Source organism: Simochromis diagramma, unplaced genomic scaffold (genome assembly GCF_900408965.1).
Source record: "Simochromis diagramma unplaced genomic scaffold, fSimDia1.1 OVJJ01000603.1, whole genome shotgun sequence".
NCBI classification, from domain to species: Eukaryota; Metazoa; Chordata; class Actinopteri; order Cichliformes; family Cichlidae; genus Simochromis; species Simochromis diagramma.
The window spans coordinates 13,894,734-13,918,077 of NW_024387414.1; the positions used below are offsets into that span (position 1 = coordinate 13,894,734).

Consider the following 23,344-nt stretch of genomic DNA (forward strand, 5'->3'; position numbering starts at 1 on the left):
AGATATATTACATAAAACCAGACACTTGTATGAGGTATTAGCACATTATTGTTTAAACAAAACTAAAATCAACAGGTTTTCAATGATCAGGATAGCAAAGTAATTAATTTAGTCAGTCCAAAGCATCTACACTGGTCCAAAAATAAACTCAAACAACACTTAAGTTATTTTTTTTCCTCCACATATGAAAATTCTGATTTAATGATCAGTTTAGAAATCATCACATTCACAGCTCACACAGTCCTGAAAACATGGCATTACACACATTTTAGCTTATGGACTTGCAACTGATTACACAAAAATATACAAGACAGACGCCACTCGGCACTCCTTGATTATGTATCAAAACCTTGGGGGTTTTGTTCAGTAAAACTGCAGCAGTACTAGTCGTCGATTACTTCACATGCAAAATTAAGAAATTTTGTATCCTCTTTTGAACGAACCCATTTGGGTGTTAACAGAGATTCTGGTGATAACGCAGAAACGTAACTGTTAAGACCGTTTTTTTACTTTTAATTACAGTAGCATTTTTCCCCTTCTCTCGTTCCTAAAGACCAAGTGTCATATTTAAGTGCGTTTCTCTGAAATCGCGCCTCTTGAGAATCTCACTTTATCGAAACATTTATTTGACGTCCTTCCTCCGCGGCACTGAAGTTTGTGGAGTTTGTCACAGTCACGTTTAAATCATTTCAGTAACAAATACAACTGTGATAACATCACAACTGCATCTCCAAGTTCTGCCACATATTATATTATTATCATCATCATCATCATCATCATCTATATTACATAATCAGTATAGCACACGTGTTTGTATGCACACTGTAAATCTATACATATATGGTCTGTTTGTCTAGGTTTTAGCCCCAACCCTCCCTCTGCGTGTTCTCCAAGATTTCTTCGTAAAGCCAGCTCTGTGTGAATTCCTGGCTCTTGTCCATCAGCTGGAACAGTCTAAGATATTCCTCTGGAAAAACGTGGCCTGTCAGTATGTCCTCCGACATGCCCATCTCTGATAACAGTTTACTGCCACTGTCTGGTGACCAGAGACTAGAAAACAAAAAAATAAGAGACATCGTAAGGAATAGCAAAAGAAGCTTAAAACCACTCACCAATGATTGGCAGCTCACAGATTCTGTCCACTGTTGTTTTCTTTAAATGGAAATGGTCCTAACTTCTGTAAGAAGCACTAAAGGCATGGTGTATTACAGTTGAAGAGACTGCACAGATAATACTTGCTCAAACTGTCCTAAATGTTTCCCCCTCTCAAGACAAAAACCATCCTGTGTAGCTTATAAATCCTGGAACTGCCCAAATATTTGAAACTTTCAAAGACATTTAAGATTTTGACAAAGATTCTGCAGAAACTGATATCTCTGGATTAAATTATGGTACTTTTCTAAGGTAAGAGCATCCACCCTGGAATAATCAAATAATCAGTACACTTTGGTTCATGTTATTAATAGCACAAAGTCTTGTTTTGTTGAATTGGAAAGAACGTTGGCAACAAAAAAAAAAGCTCTCAAATATGTGGAAATGTAGGGGTTTTTTTTCCAAAGTAACTAGACCGGTGTTAAACTGGTGTGTGTACAGTTGTTACAGTAAGAGCACATCTCTAATACATGTGCAATATTTTGGCTATTTAATCTCAACAATTCAGGGTGTGCACTGCTTACTTGAGCCTGTCAATGAGCTTGACCTTCCTCTTTGCCAGACACTGTTTGATCATCATCAGTAGAGTTGATGCGTTGGAGGGAGTCAGTCCTGCAGAGAACAGATCTGCCCGTGGGCGCAGGCGCACCAGGCACAGGTGATCATTTGGAAGCTGAGGAGAGGACGAGGGGAAATGTCAGTGCGCCCCAGGGCAGCTGTGGCTACAATGTAGCTTGCCATCACCAGTGTGTGAATGGGTGGATGACTAAATGTAGTGTAAAGCGCTTTGGGGTCCATAGGGACTAAGTAAAGGGCTATACAAATACAGGCCATTTACCATAAATATAAAATACAATCAAGATTACCCAATTACCGTTATTGAGCCTATTCCCTTCCTTACCTTGCCTTTAGAGCTAGGTACGCCTTGCCTTGATGACACCACAAATGACTCCCACGGCGCCTACACAGAGACAAAAATAACAAACATTTCTATAAAACATCTGTTTAAATCACTGGTTTTTGCACAACTGCATTAACAGAAAGTGCTCTGCCTCATACGGTACCTTGTGCAGTAGCTCAATCTCACAGGCCATCTGCCAGAGGACGCCAAAGGCTCTGTAGTACATCATTTCACCAGGGCGCGCCACTAGTTTCTGATGGAGAGATAACCGTTGTTGGATATTTTACACAAGGATTAAAGAAAGTCAGATTAATGATTAATGAGTGAGCAGACACTCGTCGCAACTACAGGTTCTGTTATCAGCACAAATATGATAATGCAGGGAAGACTAGTACAGATGCAACTTAGCTTAAAGCTGCCCCTGAAAAACATCAGGAAGTACAAGAATATGTTTAATCTACATCATCCATCCAATTAACACAAAAATACAGGCTAATTTGTACTCTAACAGTCATTTCTACACAGCTTAAAATACTGTTGTTCAATTACCAGGTATTCCTTCTCGCTTATGAAGAGGTTGAGCTCTATTCTTCCATATCTGTAGACAGACAGCCGCTCAAACAAAGCATAAACCATCTTCAGCAGCATGCCACGCTCATTACGCTGCGGCAGGATACCCACCACCTTCACTGGGATGTCTAGACAAAAGGCATTTTACCAAAAGACACACTTTAATGGGCTGGTACAAAACTCATGCAATGCTGTAAAATGTGTTAAAAGCTGTAAACAAAGTATGAGCTTATTCCTTTTTTAAAAATATATATTTCAAGACTGAAAAAGTTCCTGTTATGAAATTTTTAAATTTTGTCTGCTCCAATTAGGATTCAAGGCACTATTGAGCACAAAAGTAAGTAGTTTGCAGTGAGAGGGGAAGGATAAAAATCCTTTATGTTTTTCCTCACCATCAGTCCAAGCAGATTCTGAGATTCCCAGGTCAGTGAAGAGTTTATCGGTGAACATAGCTGGGGGTTTCACATTGCCAAGACCAATGGGGTCTAGTTTAAAGTAGTCACAGTGAACTACTTCCAGCTGACCATCAAGCCGGCCTTCTAGCTCCTAGAAAGGGGAACATTTATTTGTGTGGATTATACATCAACGAGAAATATTAACTGGTGACATATGACACTTTACAATTTTTAGGTTAATACAAGGGACTTCGTAAAGATACAAAAAGCAGATGGAGACAAGGAGATGTTAAAGTTACCTGCAGGTCATGTAGAAAAGACCTATCACCTTCAAGAGCAACAACTCTCTGAGCTCCAGCATTTAACAGAGTCCTAGTCAATACCCCAGGACCTGAAAAAGGCAAGCACAAATGCATCAATAATAAGAATGATATATTCAAATGCTACACTAGGCGTTTAAAAAACTTACAAAAACAAACAAACAAACAAACAAAAATCATCATCTGTGCAGAGATGGAAGAATGCTGCACAACACTGTAGAGATAAACCCATACCTGGATTACATTCAAAGATAACAGTTTTAGCATCTTGTAGATCAGGTCCTAGATGCTGTGCTACCAGATTAGCCAGGTCCGGGTCCACTATGAAGCGTCTGATTTTTTTGCAGGCCTGAGCCCGTCGTACATTCTCCTCTACCTCCCCAAGGTCCAGGAAATCATACTGGCACAGAGGACGACACTGGCCCTGTAAGAACACACAAATGCACACAGTGGGTCAACAGCACTGTCAGTATAAAGAGCTCAAGTTATACTAAAAAACTTGAGTTGTTTACATTATTTTATGAAGAAAAAAACAACAAAAAAAACAAAAACAAAAAAACAACTGATGTATGCATGCATTTTCTGATTTTATGCTGATTTTGTGCAGATTGTATTGTACCTACAGGAATGCAGATACTGTCAGATAATAGCAGTAAAAAATAAAGTTGATCATAGACCAAAATGCTACATATAAGTATAATAGATACAAGTATGAAAGTGAAACATACAATTACAACCAATATAAATGCAGTATACGGCTATCGTCTTCAATCAGAGCCGAAATAAATTATCTACCTGTACAGCTACAGCAGACAGGTTCCTGTGTGTGAGTGCAGAAGAAGGGGACGTCCTTTCTGAACGGGGCTGTTGAGAGTTTGGACCAAGTGAGGGCCGACCGGGACCCAAAGACAGGGAGTCCAGACTGTAGGCCCTCCTTTGAAGCACAGACACACCAGAGGCACAGAGGCTAGAGGGACCCACAGGGGTCCACACTGCCTTGCTCAAACAAGATTGACCTCTGACAGTATGGCAGCAAGCAGAGCGGAGCAGTAGCTCCACCACTCTGCAAATCTGGGTGGACATGGTGGATGACCTTTATGAGAGGCTACAGCACAGAAGGAGAAAAGAAGAATCACAATAACTATAATGACATGAAATATTATTAAAGTCAATAACACATTTGATTTTAGGGCACAATCAAGGTCACCTTATGCAGAAGAGTTAAACACATAAGTATAAAAAAAAGAAAATATCAAATCAATAAAACAAGTTAACATATAAAAAGGTGGAAGACATGAAGAGTAAATATGCTCGTTTAAACAGGTGCATTTTCAGACAGGAAAGGGAATGGCATGAATGGACTTCAGAGGAAAACCAAAGTAATGAGTTGCAGTAATCTATGCGAGACGTTTCCAAGGTGTGAACACTCAGGCTCTTAACCCCACAGGGATGGAGGAACTGAGAAGTTTTCAAAGGGGAGGGGAAAAGTGTAACATTTGGAAAAAAGTCGGATTTGGTGCCTATGAGGGGAACCTCTCAAAGACGCTGGAGAACAAGGATTAGATTTCCTGAAGGCAAATACACTGGGGCGTGGGTGAGAGACCGGTGGGAGGTTTGGTAGACCATTAGAGCTGTGTCAGCAACATAACTATGGAAATTGATATTAAGTTTAGGGAAGATGAGACAATAAGGGGAGAAGAAAACAAAAAACAAACAACAACATACCTACAAACACAAATACGTTGTAAGACTAAATGTCATTTCTCACACATTCTTCTTTTACCTACTCTTGCTCAGCTTGGTGGTCAAATACCCAATTTCAAGAGTGTATAATAAAATAATCGACCGCTAGCATAGACAATAGACAATTTCACGATTGCACTGGCAAACACCGGTGCACCCTAGTCAGAACAATCCCATCTGATAGCACGTGGGTGGGTTTTCATAAGCGAGCACACGTGCTGACTATTACTTAACCTTATCAACATCACAGTAGAGTTTACAGTGGAGCTCACACATATTGTGTAATTGTCAAAAGGGCGCAAAACAACCTGAACCCGAGAGACATTTTTAAAACCTAAAGTTGTTAGCCGAGAGGCTAGCAGTGCGCTAGCTACCTCTCTTAAAGCTATCATATCAAACGGTTATGTAATAGTGAAAAACGCGAGCATACCTCACTGCAGATTATCCAGCAGTTGCTTCAAATCTGAAGACATCCAGACTTTAACGTTTACTCTCGTCTATCTGCTCGCTGGAAAAACTCTGTGACATTGAGCCCACCGCATCCTGACCTAACCCTGCGTGCCTTGTTTTTGCAACACTCGTGGTGTTAAAGACGCAGCTGCTTTCGTCACTGACAGGCGACTACTGCGTAGGCCAATCAGAACACTCGCGGAAGTAGTCGGCCTAATATGGCTAGCGTAGAAACACTTTCAAAAACAGGAATAAATCAATATAAGTTACACATATTTCGCAGAAAACTAAACAATACATAGAATTTTGTCCTAAATATAATATAATAACTCCAGTTCCTTTGGAAGAAATTGTTTAAACAGCTAAAAACTCCCACTGCCGTCAATATCTACTAGCATATTAGCATATTATCCTGCTACGGAAGTAGACCAAGGAGCGCCGTAAAAACGCACGCAGTCTGCCAGGCTGTCAGACTGGATCCAGGATCCTGGTGCAAGGGCTGCAGGTGTCTGTGCGAGCTTGTCTGCTGTCACTATGGCGCGTGTGGAAACATCTTCAAGCAGGCCGTACCATCTGGTTATCTTCGGAGCCTCCGGGTTCACGGGTCAGTTTGTGGTGGAAGAGGTGGCCCGGACGGCGTCCGAGGGTCCAAAGGGGAGCTTGAAGTGGGCCGTGGCCGGTAGGAGCAAACAGAAGCTGGAAAAAGTTCTGGAGCAGGCCGCCGGAGCACTCAGTATGTATCCGATTGATCCCATAAGCTGTGCATATACAAGCAGATAGTCACTAAAATAAGGGTATTCTTGTTGACTTAAACATTTTAATTAAATGAAATGAAAATTAAAACTGGAAAAACACAAATCCGTACTTACAGACTGTTTACATAATAAAATAAAGATATAGATGAAATGCATGCACTACTTCAATTTGTTACCGCAAGAAGCCTGAGGAGGAGAAATGAGCGCATATGCTTGTTGACGCTGGGATGTCTTCACAAAGGGTTGTTTGTGTTGTTTGCAATTTAAAAATAATAATAAAAAATGTTTTCAAAGCAGGGCTACAGTTATTGTTTTCTTAAAACATGGTTACATTGCCAGGGTTACATTGAATTTGCTGTGACTTTGACCCTCAACTCTCAACTCAAAGTACAGTAAAGCTGATGTTGCAACCAAAGGTTAATCCTTAATAATTCTTCTTCTACTATAGATAAGATACTTTACTCTGTTAAAATTCAAAATCTATGACTATATTTGGTTACATGCTTAAATCAACTTGCAAATAATCAAATGAAAGTGTTTATGAAGTAGTTTTGCCCCTTGTTGAAACAGTAAGCTGTAAATTGTTCTTATCTCGGCCTCTTATTGCTTGATCAACTAAATAAACATTATTTTAATTAACATTTCAAACAAAATAGTGCAGTTTAATTCCTTCAGAGGAAGAAACTAGGAATGCATCGCATGATTATTTTCTTATCTAACAGAATGTCTTATTTTCCCAAACAGAAAATCCAAGTAAAATATCATCAGTTTATATGTCAAATAACCAATAGCACGTGGAATTCTGCCATTGCTGCTGCAGTCACCGAGCAGAAATAGAAATACTATTCACAGTAATATATTCAAAAATGTGGTGTGGAATAACAGATATATACTAAACATATTTAGAATGGCAGTAAGTTTCCAGGTTGATGATTTGTATCTATGCAACACGCTAAACATGGATAATTGAGTCCATCACTAGCTGAAGATCGGGGAGCTATTCTGTTGTTGTTATAGTGATTCAAGTTTCCAAAGGATTAGATTGTTATTCTATTGTCCAATCCTCTTCGGCTTTCTCTTCAGGGAGTGTGCAACAGCTGATGGAACATACCAGTTCGCTGTACTATCCCCGTCCATGACAGCACTCTAGTCCAGCCTCTCAGTGAGCACTGAAGATGGCTTATGTGTTTGTTTGTCTTCTAGAGGCTTTCTATAGTTACAGTGGCACATTTTAAAATTACTCATGCTGTTTAATGTTTTAGTTATTCAAGATATTTCTTCCAGCCTGTGCAGCATCTGCATTCTTTTACACTATGTTGTCCTCGTTTTCACTCGAATGGTGTACAGAGTTCTCACACATTTGCACGTCTATTGGTTAAAACTCAAACTCAGGAATAACAAAACAGTATATTTTACACATAAGTAATATTTTTCATCTTCATTCTCCACAGATGTGTGTCTGTGACCACTTGCTGTTCTGTCAGACTGTAAAATGACTTGGGGCCTTTTATATTCATTTGACTAAACTAGGCTAATCTCATCAGGGCAAAACTTTTAATATTCCTTTAGGAGGCTGGCTTCATTTTTTTTTACCTGTTATAATCATTTACAAGTTGATGTTTTTATTCATAGACTTTACTAGAGTAGCTTTTTCCTGATTCCCAGTTAACACAGTTCATGTTCTGGACCTTTATGCAGTCCCTCATTTCATCCAGTTTGAAACATTCATCATAGCTCCTTCTTGTAATTTTAACAGTATGACAGAAAATGTTTACACAGACAAAAATAAGTGACCGACTTTGCATATTTGCTCGGATAGTAGTGTGATAGCTGGGGTGTAATAGCACTGCCTGTGAATATGCTGCCAGACATATTCATTGGACTTCCATATAAACAAATGAAAGTCCAGTGAACTGGACTTTGATTGGTTTATATGAAACGAATGAAAATGCTGTTACTTATGCAACTTTGTGTGTGTGTAGGTAAGCCTGAGCTGAGGGCGGAGGTGGACATCATCGTCGCAGATGTCGGGGAACCAGACTCCCTTGCAGCCATGTGCAAACAGGCTGTGATTGTTCTCAACTGCGTCGGGCCTGTAAGTTGACAGTTCCACAGAAGCTTGTGTTTGTGTATTATTACTTGCTCCATGTCATGACATAAACTAGTTTTCTCTCACACAAACTGCCAAGACTAGTGTGATGGCATCCTGCTTTGGCATAAGAATAAGTTATCACCCCCATCTCTTTCTCTTTCTCCTTCTTTGAATCTCTGTCTTTCTCTCTCTCTTTCTCTCTCACACACTCACTCACTCACTCACTCACTCAGAGCAGCGTTCACTTCAGCTTACATTCACACAATGAAGGCTACTGACGTGTAGCACACAATAGCTAGCATTATGCTAAAGTTGGAATGAAGAGTGGGTTTCCAGCACCACTGAATTGCATCCTGTGCATCATTCAGGTTTGTTTGTTTGTATTATTTAATCAAATTCTTCGACTACAGTAACCACAATTGTAATGCACAGCAGCACCCTGCCAGCTTTCTTCAAACTCAGACACAGAAGCCTGTTGTTTTTATATTAGGTTTTGCTTGCGTATCTAAAATAAACCAGTGTGTTAACACCTGGCAACGAAGTGAACACGTTCAACAGGATTTGCTGCAAATTGTTTTTGTGTGGAAAGCCAGGGAGGGATCGTTTCATGTTGAACAATTAGGGGGAGCAAAGACACTGGTACCTGAGAGCAAATGCTACGTGATGTGTGTTGGAGAAGATGGATTTTCACCTGTGTAGCACAAGGATTTCGCAGTGGGGAAAATGGCCAATTTTTAAAATTGTGAAAATTAAGTAATTCAATTAGTTTCTGTCTGTGTTTATAGTACAGATTCTATGGGGAGCCAGTGGTCAAAGCCTGCGTGGAAAATGGAGCACACCATATTGACATCAGTGGGGAGCCTCAGGTTTGTACTGTAATGTATGAAGGTTTCCTCGGGTTTGATGTTTGCTTGAGGAAAACACAGACACACACACACACACTGGTAAACATGATTTAGAACTGTGCACTAGGGGTGGGGGAAAAAATCGATACTGTGTAGTATCGTGATATTTTGTTTGCTAATAATGTATCGATACAGGGACAGCAGAAATCGATATTTTGTTACAAAAAAGGTTTTTGTGCTCTGACTTCAGAGCATGTTGATCCTTTTTCTGAGCAAGAATCCTGACATTCCTTCACTGTCCAAATGTGTTTAACTTTTTTTTTGGCAGCAATAAACATGACAGTTTACTTATTTTAATTTAAGACATGTTTTATTTTAATTAAGTTTAAAACTTTTATTTAATGTAAAATTATATTTTGTTTTAATTTACTTTCAAATTCTTCAGTTGCTGAATGGGCTGCATAGTTTTCATAAATAAATAATAATAATAATAATAATAATAATAATAATAATAATAAAAAATAAATAAATTGCAATAATATCGTATCGTGGGATGTATGGTGATTCCCACCTCTACTGTGCACAAAGCTAACATTCAGCTCTTGTTTAGAAATAAATGGGAGATGTGCTGAGTTTGATGCTGCAGCTAGTTAGACAAAATTATTTCTCACTGGGTCCCATGACAGCAACAGCTGCCTTACTGTCAGGTGCTCATGTGTGACGCAATAAGTCCTACTGCAACACAGATGCAGACGCTTTGGTGATCCGAATTTAGTTTTTATTAGGTTTATGTGTATTCCCTGACTATTTCTCATTTCCAAAAGGTTGCATGAAAGCTACATGAAATATAACCCTCCATCAGAATTGAGAACATGGTGTTTTTTTGCATTTGTAAAAATAAAAATAAAAAATCTTTCCTCCAGTGACAGTATATTTAGGTGTTTTTGGCAAATTGTCTTGTTCATGCTTTAATTAAAAAAATGCAAAAAGGTTTTAAAAAAAAATCTTAGAAATGTAAGACTTTTTGTGCGTGCATGCATGTGGATGCGTGCGCGTGTCTGCGTGCGCCTTAACTTGAGTTTCTTTCTGCTGTTATCTAGTTTCTGGAGGGCATGCAATTGAACTACAGCAGCCAGGCAGCTGAAAAAGGTGTGTACATCATTGGGAGCTGTGGATTTGACTCCATTCCTGCAGACATGGGGGTCCTCTACACCAGAGACCAGTTCAAGGGTATGCAAATAGTGACAGTCTACACATTCAGTATACATGTTCATATACACAATATTATTCAAATTTAAGCTCTCTTTGACAGGGCTATGGAGTTAATGATTTAATGATATAAACTTGTGTATTTGTTTATCCACAGGCACACTGACTGCTGTGGAGAGCTTCCTGACTGTCAGTGCAGGAGCTGAGGTATGAATCTGTGAACCAGCTTGTTGTTTAAGCTTCATTACACATGTTCTTCTGTACTTGTGCTCATTAATTTTTACGTTTGGTCTCCATATTTTCTTATTTCACGTGTGTGTGTGCGTGTTTCTGTTTTCTTCTGACAGGGCGGGTGTATCCATGATGGCACATGGCAGTCAGCCATCTATGGATTTGCTGACAGCCAGAAGCTTCAGAGTCTTAGGAGAAAGTTTAATCACAAACCTCTCCCCACGGTTGGCACAAAGCTTAAACGCAGGTACACAAAGCTAATTTGAAGTATTTTTTTGATTTGCATCAAATTGCCTGCCTCAGAGTAAATATTGCAGTGGATGAACATAAAAAAACAGTGTGGAGACAGTATGAAGGATGGTTGTTAGAATTTTATTCATTCTTATGTCAATACCAGTACTTATCAGTACTCTGAAGCTGATACTATTCAGCAGTGTGTGTTACCTTGACTTGAGGCTGAGATGGCTTCATGTGGAGGTATGAGGCTGCATGGAAGATGCCGGTACAGCATCCATTATCAGATATTAAAAAAAAATGCAGTACTTGTGGCATTTCTACATTTATCGTGTGCAACTACATTTTTTCACAGAGGATACTAAATACTTCTGTCTGCCGCACAGCATCTTTAAATGTTATCGCTCAACCATATCATAACCATGTTAAATGAATTAACATTACATATAAATCTTTAGCAACACCATTTGGATAAGGGATTAGCAATACTTTGGTACTGATTAGTATATACCAGTATTAATTTGTTACCTGTCCCATTTCAAGAGCATAGCTGGCAGCAGTTATGAGCCACTGTGTGCATGCAAGCAGCTAATAACACAGATCTGATGATTCCTCTGATAGGATGTAAACTGATGTGTAGATGCATATATGAGCGTGTGTTTGATATAACAGAAAGATCATTTCTATGTTAGATTCTACAGTCCCATAGTGCACAAATACATGTATTACACCTTGCCCCACACATAATTTTGTGTAATCACTGAAATGCTTGTATTTGTAGGGGAGCGCTGTTCTACTGTAATGAGCTCCAGCAGTACTCTGTGCCCTTCATGGGCTCAGATCCCTCTGTTGTGAAGAGAACTCAGCGCTTCCTGGCAGAGGAATGTCAAGCCACTCCGGTCAGTCTTTTATTTATTTACTAGCTAGTTTCTCTTTAATATCTTTTTTTTTTTTTTTTTTTTTTTTTTTTTTTTTAATTTAACATCCGGGGACCGCTTTACACACATTGTACTTGTGTTAAATGTCTACTGCTGATTCACTTGTAAAATCTCATGTGACGACGTGGTGTCCAGGACACAACAACTTTGTTTTTTTTCACATTTGTGCCGCTTGTATTTCTCTGCCTCTCATCATAAACTGCAGGTCCAGTATGGCGCGTATGCAGGAATAGGAGGTATTGGAAACATCATCAAAATGTTGTTTGCTGGCATGATGTTCTTGTTCTTGGTCAAGTTCAGTTTTGGACGGAATCTGCTCATCAAAGTAAGCTAACACAAAATGTGGTTTACTGCATTTATAATATCAGTCGACTGTAACTGTACAGTATAAAATACATCATGGGTGTTTGGAAATGCTGTGACACTCATCTGTTTTTAATCTTTGCCTTTAGTACCCAGAGTTCTTCTCCTTTGGAATGTTTTCGAAGGCTGGACCAACTAGGAAGCAGGTAAAGCACAAACAGTCTACAGTTAATCTTAAATCCATGTGAAAATAAAAACAGAACAAAAAAGGTTATGTCTGCTAAAGAAGGTGTTCTGTTTTCTGGCATGTTTTAGATGGAGGCTTCATCCTTCCAGTTTACCTTCTATGGAGAGGGCTACACTGAGGAACAGGACACCTCCCAAGAAAAACCTAGCGCCAAAATCCGCACACGGGTTCAAGGACCAGGTAATCTGAAATTAAGGGTCATCAAAGACAAGATTTTGTCTTTGATGCAATCACTATGCAGCAGACTCTTAAAAGTCCTTGAAAACAGGAAACATGGCACCATTTCTCTGGAGTGAAAGGAATACAAATTAGCCCAGGTAGCCAGCCTGGCCTTTCTTTGCAATCCAAGTCTAATCCAAGTAATTTTTCTTTCTGTTATTCAGAGGCTGGATACGTGGCCACGCCCATCGCCATGGTTCAGGCTGCTCTAACCCTTCTCAACGAAGCTGCAGCCTTGCCTAAAAAGTGAGTCAACACTCTCCCACATCTACCGCCTGACCTGGATGTGACTTCACACTCAATTACAAACCACAACATTCATCCACCCAACCTCCCTCTCCAGCTTATAAAATTCAGGGTCACAGGGAGGGGCTTAAGCCTATACCACCTGGCATAGGATAACTAAGAGAGACAGACAACCATTAATAGTCATATTCACATGTAAGGTCAATTTAGAGCACATGGGGAACATGCAAACTTCGCACAGGAAGCAGTGCAGCATCACTGTGCTGCTCACTCTCTGTGATAGCCCTGCAATAGACTGGCGATCTCTCCAGGATGTACTCTGCCTTTATCACATGACAAAACATCAAGTATATCGTACCAGTCTATGTAAATAATAATTTAAACTCACTCCCAAATAAAATAGATGACTGAATTTACTCATAAACCAGATGGAAGTCTGCATGCTGTTAAATGCTGCTGTGAAATGTGAGGGTGTATTAGTGTAAAACGGCTTCAAAGTTCAAAATGTGTGCGTGAGAATGTGAAAAATGTCATATATTGCTTCACCATTTGAGTCACTGTCATGATTCAATATTAGTCAATGCACAAGCGTAGTGGTTTTATGTATAAGTGAATCTCACTTGGTGACATTTCTGGGACTTGGTCTAATACAGTTAATTTTGTACATTCTCCAGGGGAGGAGTATATACTCCAGGAGCTGTGTTTGCGAAGACCACACTAGTCGACCGCCTCAACAAGCACGGCATCCAGTTCTCTGTCATCTAAAGTTTGTTCTCTCCCTGCTGCCGTTCTCCAGGTTTTTGTGAGCACTTACTAATATGCATAACAGGAAGTGAAAAGTTTCCAACATTGGAAGAGAGCTGTTTAATCACAAGACAGATGAGTTTCAGATGAAGTCCTGGTATTGTTTTTTGGGTTTTTTTTTTTTTTTTTTTTTTTCTGGTGTTATTTTTGACATTTATTCTTTTCACTTAGTCAGAAACTTGCCTGTCTCTTTTCAGCTTGAATGTATTAAAGTTCTGCTTGCAAAACAAAAAAGCACAACTGTGGCAGTGTTTTCTAGCCAAGGGCGGTAAAACAAATGGGTTTCGCATGGTCCTCCACTAACACAATTTCTGGCGACTTGAAAAAGGAATTCTGGAAAGAACCGGATTTACTTCACATCTTTAAACACAAATGGTAAAGAAAGCATGTTAAATTATAATCAGACTAAGAGAAATTGGTTAGACACATTTTCTATGTGCAACAAATAGAATAAAAAGAGTCTTTTTATTCTAAGTTGCCACACAACTGGGATTCACTTTAAACAGAATGGGACTAATTGGACATGAGGAAAGGTGAAAAACTGCATGCTCCCTTCAGTTTAAAACAAATTATTACTATTTGCAGTAGATTTGTAATGATTTTCGAGGACTGCAGCTGTTGTGAACTTCATGAAACACCTCTTTCTTGGAAAGTCAACTTCTGCACTCTAAGCGTTGTAGCATACAGTAGCTTTATATGTACAGCAGTAATACTAAGTAGCATTAACATGATAGCTGTACATATTTTGCTCTGGTTGTGTGAAGTAAAGCCAATAGTAGAGGACAGAGACCTGCTGTGTGTTTATGTACACGCCTGCCTTTCCTGGCCTGTCACTGTAGTTAAAATCTTCCTTGCTTGTTGGACTAATTGCTTGTTTTATTTTTTTTAAAAGGCTAGTTCCTTTTAGCCTGAATTTCCAGGGGTTCACCTTCAAAACGGTTACCTTTGAGCATTGTCAGAATAATGAATCCAGCTGCCTGTGCATCAAACAGCATGAGTTACTCCATGAAACCGAACAGGGCTTGTAAACATCTTTTCCTTGCTCCTTTGACTGGATTAGTTTCACCTGCAGTGATGATTTTTGTCAGCATAGACTTGTTTTTCATGTTTGGGCGTTGTGTGCACGTGGCAAGCTGTTTTGGGGTTGTTTTGGTGTGCTTTGCTCAGCTCAGAAATAAAGCCAACTCCGCAAATAATTACAAGTCTTGTATCTTTTTCATGCGTCACAGAAACATCACCTGCATTTCCTGTGAAGTCAGTTTACGTTGTAGAGTATGCACTAGTAGTACAAGAAAGTTTAAGAGTTCTTCTACGAGCAAGTCCTGCCACTTGGCAACTATCATGAAATGTCTTGAGATGCCTATTTGGGCAGTTATTTTTAAGTATTTCCTAAATTACATTTAACTTCAGAGACTGGAATCACAAGTGAACCTTGATTTTTAAAAAAAAAAAACAAACAAAAAAAAACTGAACTGATACCAACACATTTTGGACAGTTCTCTCATAGACGATCTTTGCCACACGAGTTCACTGTCTCTCTTGTGTATCTGGAGCTTTAGTTACATACAAAGTGATCAGTTTTATTACAGCTGTCTTCTAGTACACAAACATCCCTCAAAAACCTGAAATAATGCAGGTGATTCTGATGGGCTTTCAGTATATTCAATTATTTTTACTATTGGTACAGTAATGTCTAAAATATGTATTATGATTGTTAGAAAAGCAAAGTTTTCATGCAGTAAACCTCATGTGGTTAACTTTTTTTTTTTAAGCAAGACCTGACTGAGCTCAGTGCTGCGTACTGTATTTAATGTGATCTGACAGATGATATTGGTATTAACTAAAGAAAAACACCCCTGACAGGGGAAAGGAGATGACAAAGCTCATCTCCTTTCTTTCTGTCCTTGCTTCAGATGTCTGTCTTGTCAGCATCTGTTCATAAGAAACTGGACAATTTAATAAGAAAACCTCAACAGGACTGTAGCTTGTGTAGTGATGTCAGTGATAAAAATCTAATGTGGAGTGGGATTAAAGAGAAAAGAAGTTTGTGCGATTTCAAACACCTTAAACGGCAAAAGGTTTAAACAAACAATCACAAAAGGCATTTATTCATAAAAAAAATCCAATTATCTTGTTTAAACAGCGACATATTCACAATTCCAAATTGTAGGAATGTGAATTATTTTACAAACATGTGTTCATCTCAACTATTGCTTCAGTCAAGGTGGAGCATACAGTTTTGTACACGCCACCTCACATTAGGCGGTTGGTATTTCAGTTTGAGCCGTCTTCCTTTGATCTTTTTCAGACTCATGCAGTCTCTGGGTTCAGCAGCTGATGAGAGTAGATGGCATCTTCATAGTGGTATTTTTCTGCTATGGCCATGATGGAGTCGTGGCATCTGATTGTACTCAAAACCTTTAGTAGGTCAACCACAGCAGCCCTACAGCAGAAACACATGATTCTGATTACAACATTTGGGGGGTGGGAAACATCTGCACAAACGTATGAAGATAATGACTTTATAGAAATATTGCTGTCACACTGCAGGAAAGTCTCCAATAGCTTGTGTATCAAGTGAAACAAAAAAATCTCTAGCAATATAAAATTAATTTAAAAAGGTCATCTATTTGATGTTGACTTATCTTACCGTTTTCTACAAAAACATGCTTTATTACCTGGTGTTTGGATCTGTGGGAGGCTGCTGTTTACAGATGGCATGAACTTTCTGAACTATGTGGTTTCTGAAATTGTGGAGCTGAGGCAAACAGCTGCTCTCCCCTTTAAACCAAGACGGGGGTAGACCATCTGCTATCTGAGGAGGGAGCGAGGAGTGATAAAGCATCATTATCAACGTCAAACTAATATGTAGAACACCAACAACTGTGATGCATTCAAATACCTTTTTGCATGCATAAACAGCATTGTTGGACAGCGTCTGACTGCACAGTGTGGTCATGAGGTATCGGTTCAACAGCTTCTCCAGCATCAGTTCCTTCAATACAGACTCGGGGAGCAGTAAATCCCACTTCCCCATATTGCCTAAGAGCTAAATGAAAAGCAATGCAATTGATATTAGCTTGAAGTTTCAAAATACAGTCAAAATCTGACACAACACAAATGTCTGAGCAGTACTTTTACAGCTGTCCAGAACCGCTGATCTCTGAAGTGACGCTGAGGTGAAGACGCCTCTTCAAGAAACCTGAATAGAAGATCAGACGGTATAAATAAAGTGCAAATACAACAGGTTTAAATGACCATATCTGAGTATTAACTGACAATTTTATCTAATGACTGAAGAGAGTTTTAGATACATTTCCTTATTTAATACAAGGAAGTACTATTCTTTGTATCAAATAAGGAACAAAAGGATACAAAATGCAGGTGTTGTACTCGACACCTGATATTCATTTTTAAACACATCAAACAGAAACTCACTTTTTGGGGTACAGGGGAATAAAGACCTCTTCATCTACACAGCTTCTCAGCCTGCGAACCAGAGCCTCTGTGAATGCCTGAGTGGGAGACAAATACACAAAATATGTATCTGAAAGTACGACCCAGTAAATAATAGGCACGTTTTAAATGGTAAAAGACAACAGCAAAGGTGGGTTTTGTTTTGAAAAATATGTAAGTGTTGGCTTTACCTTGACTGGCTTGCTATGCTCTCCTTCAAAGATAGAATAGTCCTCCTTCAGACTGTGGCACACATCAGTCAGACAAACAGACTGTTGGTGGGACATGGGATCCCACACCAGCTCCACATAAGCTGAAAACAAAGACAGGCAGGGTCAGTATTTGACACATCTCGTGTCTGTAGTTGAGGTCATTATAATGTGCATATGGATTTTTCAAAGACCAGCAGAGAGCAATCAATATAAAAGGCTAAGAGGAATTCAAGGCAAACCTTCGTTCCAATATAACTATACCAGGCAAGGGAGACTACTGTAAAATATTAGTTATAGGCAGAGTGACTTGGTAATTCATTTGGTATGGACTGTTAATTTTGCTGCATAAAGCTATTCTAAATCCCTAAGCTGATTCATACATTCTGGACCTAAAAATGATTTAGATTTGATTATCCACAGCACCTGAAAAGCTGAACCAAAAAGCAAAGTAAAAGAAAAAATGCTCGGATAATACTGCCTCAGATTAAATCATGAAATGGATTTTAGTTTAAAAATGAAAAAGCAATGACCCCTATGCAGTCCTGTACTTGGATGTTTTTGCTTCTTAAATTATGGGGAGCACAGATCATTGAGTCCACAGTACCAGTCATTTTGGGTACGACGGTCCTTTCTATGACGCTGGACAGCGTCTGTCTGTCTGTGTGCTCCAGCTCTTCGTGGCCATGTCCATGACAAAAGGTCTCCACTGCTGTGAACCATGGGAGGTTTTCAAAGTCTCCACTGGTATCCTGAGACACAACAATAAATCTATGGTTATTGCTGCATATTATAACATCATAACTAATGGCAGCTGTGTTTACAGTTCAATTCCCCAGACATGGATTAAGCCTAGTCCTGGACCACAAACTTTTTTTTTTTTTAAATGCAGGTCTTTGTCTGGGAGTAGGGTTAATCCATGTCTAAAACCTCAAACCCTCTGTATGCGTACACAAGTTCAAGTACTTTTAAAGGGTTCCACGCCAGCAGCTGATGCCTGATGATGGGGTTCAGCAACTTGGGCAGACACAGAGAGATATAAGCATTGTGGTAGGACTCCGAGTAGCATTCCCTCCATTCTTCAAAGCGAGACAGAATCTTTTTAACACTGCAGAAGTCTTCTTGGACATCAGAAAATACTGCCTTAGACCTCAACAGTATGTCAGCTGGAGCATACACAGAAAGGGGAAGAAAAGAGAGACCGATAAATACACAGGCATCAAGCAAATCAGGATTTTCTCAAGTTTATAGCCTAGAAACTAAAAGAGAAAGCCACAAAGAGAGAAGAGAGTTGCCGTAATAAATAGAAAATATTTATATTGCAGTCTTGCAGAATTTAATTGTATTATACTTCACTGTGTTTAAGGTACACCGTTTTAGCAAAGCCTTTGCCTACAAATTGATGCTCATACAGAGAGCTGAACAACCACGCCTCACCTATGTTCTTCTGCAGCTGCTCCTGCTCTTCTGCTGAAGGTTGTGTGTCTTCAGCCATATCAAAGTCTTCCTCAGTTTTAACACCGACGCTTACCTCACTGGAACACAGAGACAAATATTAAACCCATATCTGTGCAAGACTAGAATGGAGTACCTGCTCAAATGCATGCATATACTTCCTTTTTCTAATACATGAACAGAATAAATTAGAAAAGTAACAAAGCAAACCAGGAAATGTAATCTTGAAAGGTATTTCATTACACTCACCACTGAGTTTCTGATCCATTGGCTGAACTTGCACTCTGCTCTGCTGTGTTATCTACAAATTACATCCAGTTAATTTAAATATTACATCCTGAGACACACTGCACAGTAGGTTTTAATATACGTGGAGAGACACACACACACACACACACTTCACTCACAGCTAAGCTGCTGCAGGTGGTCTGCCTGCTCCTTAATCTTCTCTCGTCTCTGAGCCAACAGCGCCTCCATCTGGTCAGACAGCAGAGTGTGCAACTCCAGCTCCAGAGAGTTGATCTCAACAACCTTCAGCAAATAAAAGGAGAGTCACCTAAATTATTGTGGGATTATTTATCTGGGATAATTTAGTCAAGTATTGGGGAAAAAAAACAGATAATGCTGTACTGGTTTATATCATATGAATACACAGTAGAACAATTTAAAGCTTAAAGATAAACTACTCTTTTTTTCAGTTGTTGCTTTAAATGTTAACTTTTCTTTTCTGACCTTCTCCTGCAAACACTCCACCATGTTGTGGGCATAAGTCGTCATGGTCCTGTAAAACTTAAGCTGCTTCTCTGAGGAGCTTTCCTCCAGATTCTCCAACGAGGTTTTAGCACCCTCAACATCGCCCTCCATCCTTCTGAGCTCTGCCTGGCGTGCTCTGTACACCTCCTTCAACGAATCAAGTCTAGGAAGAAAAAAATATTACAAAGTGGAGGAGTTAAGTGTACAATGGGGGGAAATGTGTGTTGCATGTTTTGGAAGCATGCAGTAATAAAAGCACAGTGTATAAATGTAATGTTTATTGGCCTCTGGAATCATGCTAATAGGAATTACTACTGCTGTACAGTGTATCATTTAAACATTTAATCCTAATCTGTTCTGTCATTAATATTTTAAATCGTTATAGTGTGTGGAATAAAGAGCAAACTAACTTTCCAGCGATCCTTCTCTTGACCGTTGAGACAGTGACAGGAGGAAGCATCTTTGGAACTTTGACTCCTGCAGATTTCTTCTTCTGTCTTCCTCTATCTCGCCTGCTTATGCTACTGCTGCTATAGCTGCTGGACTCACTGCCAGATGGGCTCTAACGAAAAATATCAGGATAAAAGGAGGATAAAAAGACAAAAAGCAATGACAACAGAACAATGCAAAAAGACACGCATAAAGGTATAAAACAGGTGCATAACTTACAGTAACAGCATTTATAGATATGTGCTAACAGAATAATGAGAATCAAAAGATGTCAATGGGACCCTCATACCTGCTCCCCTGGTCGTCTTTTGACTCCCTTCCCAATTTGTGTCTCTTCCCAGAGTTCCTGCTCCTCCCCATCAGTCCCTGACCGACTGCCATCACTTTCTCCTAAAATACACAGAATAGGACATTTAAAATTCACGGTTTGTTTAAAATCCATACGAACTATTCAGACAGGCCTATTATGACAAATTTCACCTTTCTTTTTCAACTTAAACAGCTTTAATTGTTTTATTTTCATGCTTCCCCACCGTTCTTCTTCTCTCTACACCTGCCATTTCTCTCTCTCTTTCTCACCTCCTCATACTATTTTTTCTGTATCCCGCCCTCTCATACCAAGTTTCTCAGCAATTCTTTCCCTGATGCTCCTCATCCGTGGGGCAAACTCGATTCTCCTCTCGTGATCATCCAGCTCATTATCATCATCATCGACTCTGTCATCTTCATCCTCCCTGCTGTAGTGATCTGGTGTGCTGCCAGCTGAACTCTGGCCATCTCTACTGAGGGGAATGAATTCTTTCTGGGTTCGATTGGCACGACGCCGTCTCTTGGCTGCCTCGATCTCTCTAGCATTGGGGATATTTACTGCAGGCACAAACAAAGCAGAAGAAATTTAAAAACACAGCCATGAATCCAGATTAACAACTGATGATTTTAATCATATCATGTAGTCCTAACAAACTGAGAGTCCTTCTCTTTGACAAAACATACCGGGCGTATAAGAAGAACTGCTAGAGTCTGAGGCTGAGCTGGCTGAAGGAGATCCCACTCCACATTCATCGCTATCACTGTCATCATTGCTCCCATTATCCTTGTCATCATCATCATCATCTTCGTCGTCATCATCCACAGAATGTGGTGACGTCTGACTGCTATAATCTTGCCTGGGTGAAGCAGATGATGAGACAGCACCACCAGCCCCTGAAGGTGGAAGAGAGAACAGGAAGCCATTGATTTTAGCTAAAAGACATAAAAATATTTATTCTGTCTACTCACCAAAAATGTGTTCTGGTATACATTAGATATTGCAAAGAATCTATATATGTAAACCCTTAACAGTATAATCTTAAGATTAGAAAGGATTAGAAAAATAGTCATTTTGGTTTATTTATGACCAAAAGGGATTTGAAAACACATCAATTTCTGTCAAATAAGTTACCACAGCCTCATTGCCTCTACCAAAATCATCTCTAAACTGCAGATACTAAACCAGGAAAAAACCTGTGAACACATGGATCTGTTGCTGTCACTTCCCTACTCATCACCTCCTATGGAATGGATGCATTCTTTTGGATACAAATATCACACCTGTCCAGTGAGTGTATTTAATGCACATATACTGTATTCAAGATCTGTTTCTAAGAGTCCTTGTTCCCATCATGGACCTACCTGTGCTGACGATGGTCTTGGCAGGCGGAGCCTCCTTCTTCCTAATTTGGAACAGAACTGCTTTCTCAGATGACTTCTTCAATTTAAACGTAGACTCCTCAGCTATGAGAAGGTGAAACAAACCAGAATTATATGCTGTTACATTGGGCAATCACCGCCAACCACCATCCTCTGTTAGGATGATCAGACCACTACAAACTAAATGTTGGGTATTCCAGCTGCAGCTCTGTTAGATAATCCTCACTGGGTTTCAATATGGATTCCCCCATAGATCAGCTTTTCTTCATAAGTCACACGTTTTTAGGGGGGAATCGTATGTTTTTACTTTTGCAAAGTAGAGCCACACAAAATGTGTGACATTGTCTCAATATGTGGGAAATGATGTCTATTGTCACCTTCGGGGCCAATAAAGTAAAACACATGGGGTTCAAGAGGCATCTGGGCAGATGATGTGGACAGATGACAGGGAAAACACTGACAGTGGATAAAATCATTTAGGAACTCTATGAACTGTCACTGTATCTTTGAGGTTTAGGTTCTTCACCTCTTTTACCAACAGATAACAGGAGATTAATATTTCCAAATTCCTAACGTTGCTCTAAAGTTGTCAGTGAGCTGAGGAGTCAAAGATATTTACCTTAAAGCGCCTCGTTTACATTTACTTACCTTCCTTATCATCGGAGAAACTCAAAACAGAGGTTTCTTTCTTTTTGGTCCCCTCCTGGTCTTTCTTTCTCTCTTCTCTTTCTTCTGTCATTTCCACGCTCTCCCCGTCTTCTCCGTCACTGGAATCCGGCTTCGGAGGCGTCGCTTCCCGCTTGGAGCTGCAAGTGATGCCGCGGCTCTGCGCGGCTTTAAGGGGCTTATTTACCACAGCTGGAGCGGTTTTCTCCGGGTTTTCCTCTCCTTCTTCGCTCTTCTTTGGCTGGTCCTCATCGTCGCTGGAGCAGTCTTTTCTTTGCCGAAAGTTTCTCCGGGGTTTCTTGTTGAACATTTTGCTCCACTCACCATGGAGGTAGCAAAGTTGTAAACTAGCCGTAAACCGCGAAAATCGTTTGGAAATGTCGCAAAGCTGCCGCAAGTACGCCTCAAGGGAATATGGGTAATAGAGTACATGTTTAGTTTTTCAGAAGAAAAACGCTTGCACATTATAGTAAACTAAACACAAACGATGATATTCCACAGAAATAAATAATAATAATTAACAATAGTTAGTCATCTCATTAAAATTACTACATAAAGCAGCGCTCTTTGGGAATAAACTGGAGTCAAAACAGAACCTGGGATGAAAATAGCACTTTTTTTTTTAAACTTTACTAGGTTAGAGGAACCACACAGACACAAACAGAAAAACACAAACTATTGGCAATGTGTAGCAGTGAATGATATACACAGCATCGCTATTATAGTTTTGTATTATTTATTAGGTTTTTGTTTTTTTTTTTAGATATCAGTTAAATAAAAATCCGTTGTACTTCTTAGCTGAGTTTTCCATGACCACAGTAACCAGTCATGTTCTTGCGTGTATCCATTGAAGCAGTGTTAAATAACATTACATGCATTAATGTTAAAGAACATCACATGAAGTAAAAACTATTGGTTTAACTGTAGGTGGAAAAAATATATGTTTGTAGGTTTTAGAAGATAGACTCCTTATGTCCTTCACAGTGGTCCACTGCCTATCATTCCCCATATT

General features: G+C 39.5%; 3 protein-coding genes across 3 annotated transcripts; 1 reads left to right on the forward strand and 2 right to left on the reverse strand.

Annotated features, from left to right (window-relative positions):
- Positions 1–175: 175 nt before the first annotated feature.
- tfb2m (transcription factor B2, mitochondrial) lies at positions 176–5,683 on the reverse strand. The gene is made up of 10 exons (XM_040010909.1): positions 5,512–5,683; positions 4,134–4,443; positions 3,573–3,762; positions 3,318–3,409; positions 3,016–3,169; positions 2,603–2,751; positions 2,217–2,306; positions 2,054–2,113; positions 1,677–1,825; positions 176–1,050 (listed from the first exon to the last, which is right to left on the reverse strand). The coding sequence occupies exons 2-10, from the start codon at positions 4,419–4,421 to the stop codon at positions 861–863; spliced, it is 1,362 nt and encodes a 453-aa protein (XP_039866843.1). The 5' UTR covers positions 4,422–4,443; positions 5,512–5,683; the 3' UTR covers positions 176–860.
- Positions 5,684–5,804: 121 nt separating this feature from the next.
- On the forward strand, positions 5,805–14,850 carry LOC120720975 (saccharopine dehydrogenase-like oxidoreductase). The gene is made up of 12 exons (XM_040010910.1): positions 5,805–6,264; positions 8,269–8,381; positions 9,164–9,244; positions 10,324–10,453; positions 10,590–10,639; positions 10,780–10,910; positions 11,679–11,796; positions 12,041–12,160; positions 12,288–12,344; positions 12,454–12,565; positions 12,769–12,850; positions 13,525–14,850. Exons 1-12 carry the CDS (start codon positions 6,066–6,068, stop codon positions 13,613–13,615), a joined length of 1,284 nt encoding a protein of 427 aa, XP_039866844.1. The 5' UTR covers positions 5,805–6,065; the 3' UTR covers positions 13,616–14,850.
- A 570-nt stretch (positions 14,851–15,420) lies between these two features.
- On the reverse strand, positions 15,421–22,715 carry gcfc2 (GC-rich sequence DNA-binding factor 2). Its single transcript, XM_040010905.1, has 18 exons — positions 22,315–22,715; positions 21,649–21,750; positions 20,971–21,180; positions 20,596–20,844; positions 20,267–20,367; positions 19,938–20,089; positions 19,507–19,690; positions 19,182–19,305; positions 19,024–19,075; positions 18,757–18,854; positions 18,286–18,485; positions 17,927–18,071; positions 17,302–17,423; positions 17,093–17,169; positions 16,790–16,856; positions 16,557–16,703; positions 16,333–16,469; positions 15,421–16,097 (listed from the first exon to the last, which is right to left on the reverse strand). The coding sequence occupies exons 1-18, from the start codon at positions 22,640–22,642 to the stop codon at positions 15,965–15,967; spliced, it is 2,628 nt and encodes an 875-aa protein (XP_039866839.1). The 5' UTR covers positions 22,643–22,715; the 3' UTR covers positions 15,421–15,964.
- Positions 22,716–23,344: the final 629 nt, after the last annotated feature.

Coding starts and splice junctions, on each gene's coding strand:
- LOC120720975 (XM_040010910.1), top strand. CDS start 6,066: ATGGCGCGTGTGGAAACATCTTCAAGCAGGCCGTACCATCTGGTTATC. Junction 6,265..8,268: donor GCAGGCCGCCGGAGCACTCA/GTATGTATCCGA, acceptor GTGTGTGTGTAG/GTAAGCCTGAGCTGAGGGCG. Junction 10,454..10,589: donor CACCAGAGACCAGTTCAAGG/GTATGCAAATAG, acceptor GTTTATCCACAG/GCACACTGACTGCTGTGGAG.
- gcfc2 (XM_040010905.1), bottom strand. CDS start 22,642: ATGTTCAACAAGAAACCCCGGAGAAACTTTCGGCAAAGAAAAGACTGC. Junction 21,181..21,648: donor CAAGACCATCGTCAGCACAG/GTAGGTCCATGA, acceptor TTCCACCTTCAG/GGGCTGGTGGTGCTGTCTCA. Junction 17,424..17,926: donor CGTCGTACCCAAAATGACTG/GTACTGTGGACT, acceptor CTTTGTTTTCAG/CTTATGTGGAGCTGGTGTGG.
- tfb2m (XM_040010909.1), bottom strand. CDS start 4,421: ATGTCCACCCAGATTTGCAGAGTGGTGGAGCTACTGCTCCGCTCTGCT. Junction 3,763..4,133: donor TGTCTGCTGTAGCTGTACAG/GTAGATAATTTA, acceptor GTGTTCTTACAG/GGCCAGTGTCGTCCTCTGTG. Junction 2,752..3,015: donor AGAATCTGCTTGGACTGATG/GTGAGGAAAAAC, acceptor CCTTTTGTCTAG/ACATCCCAGTGAAGGTGGTG.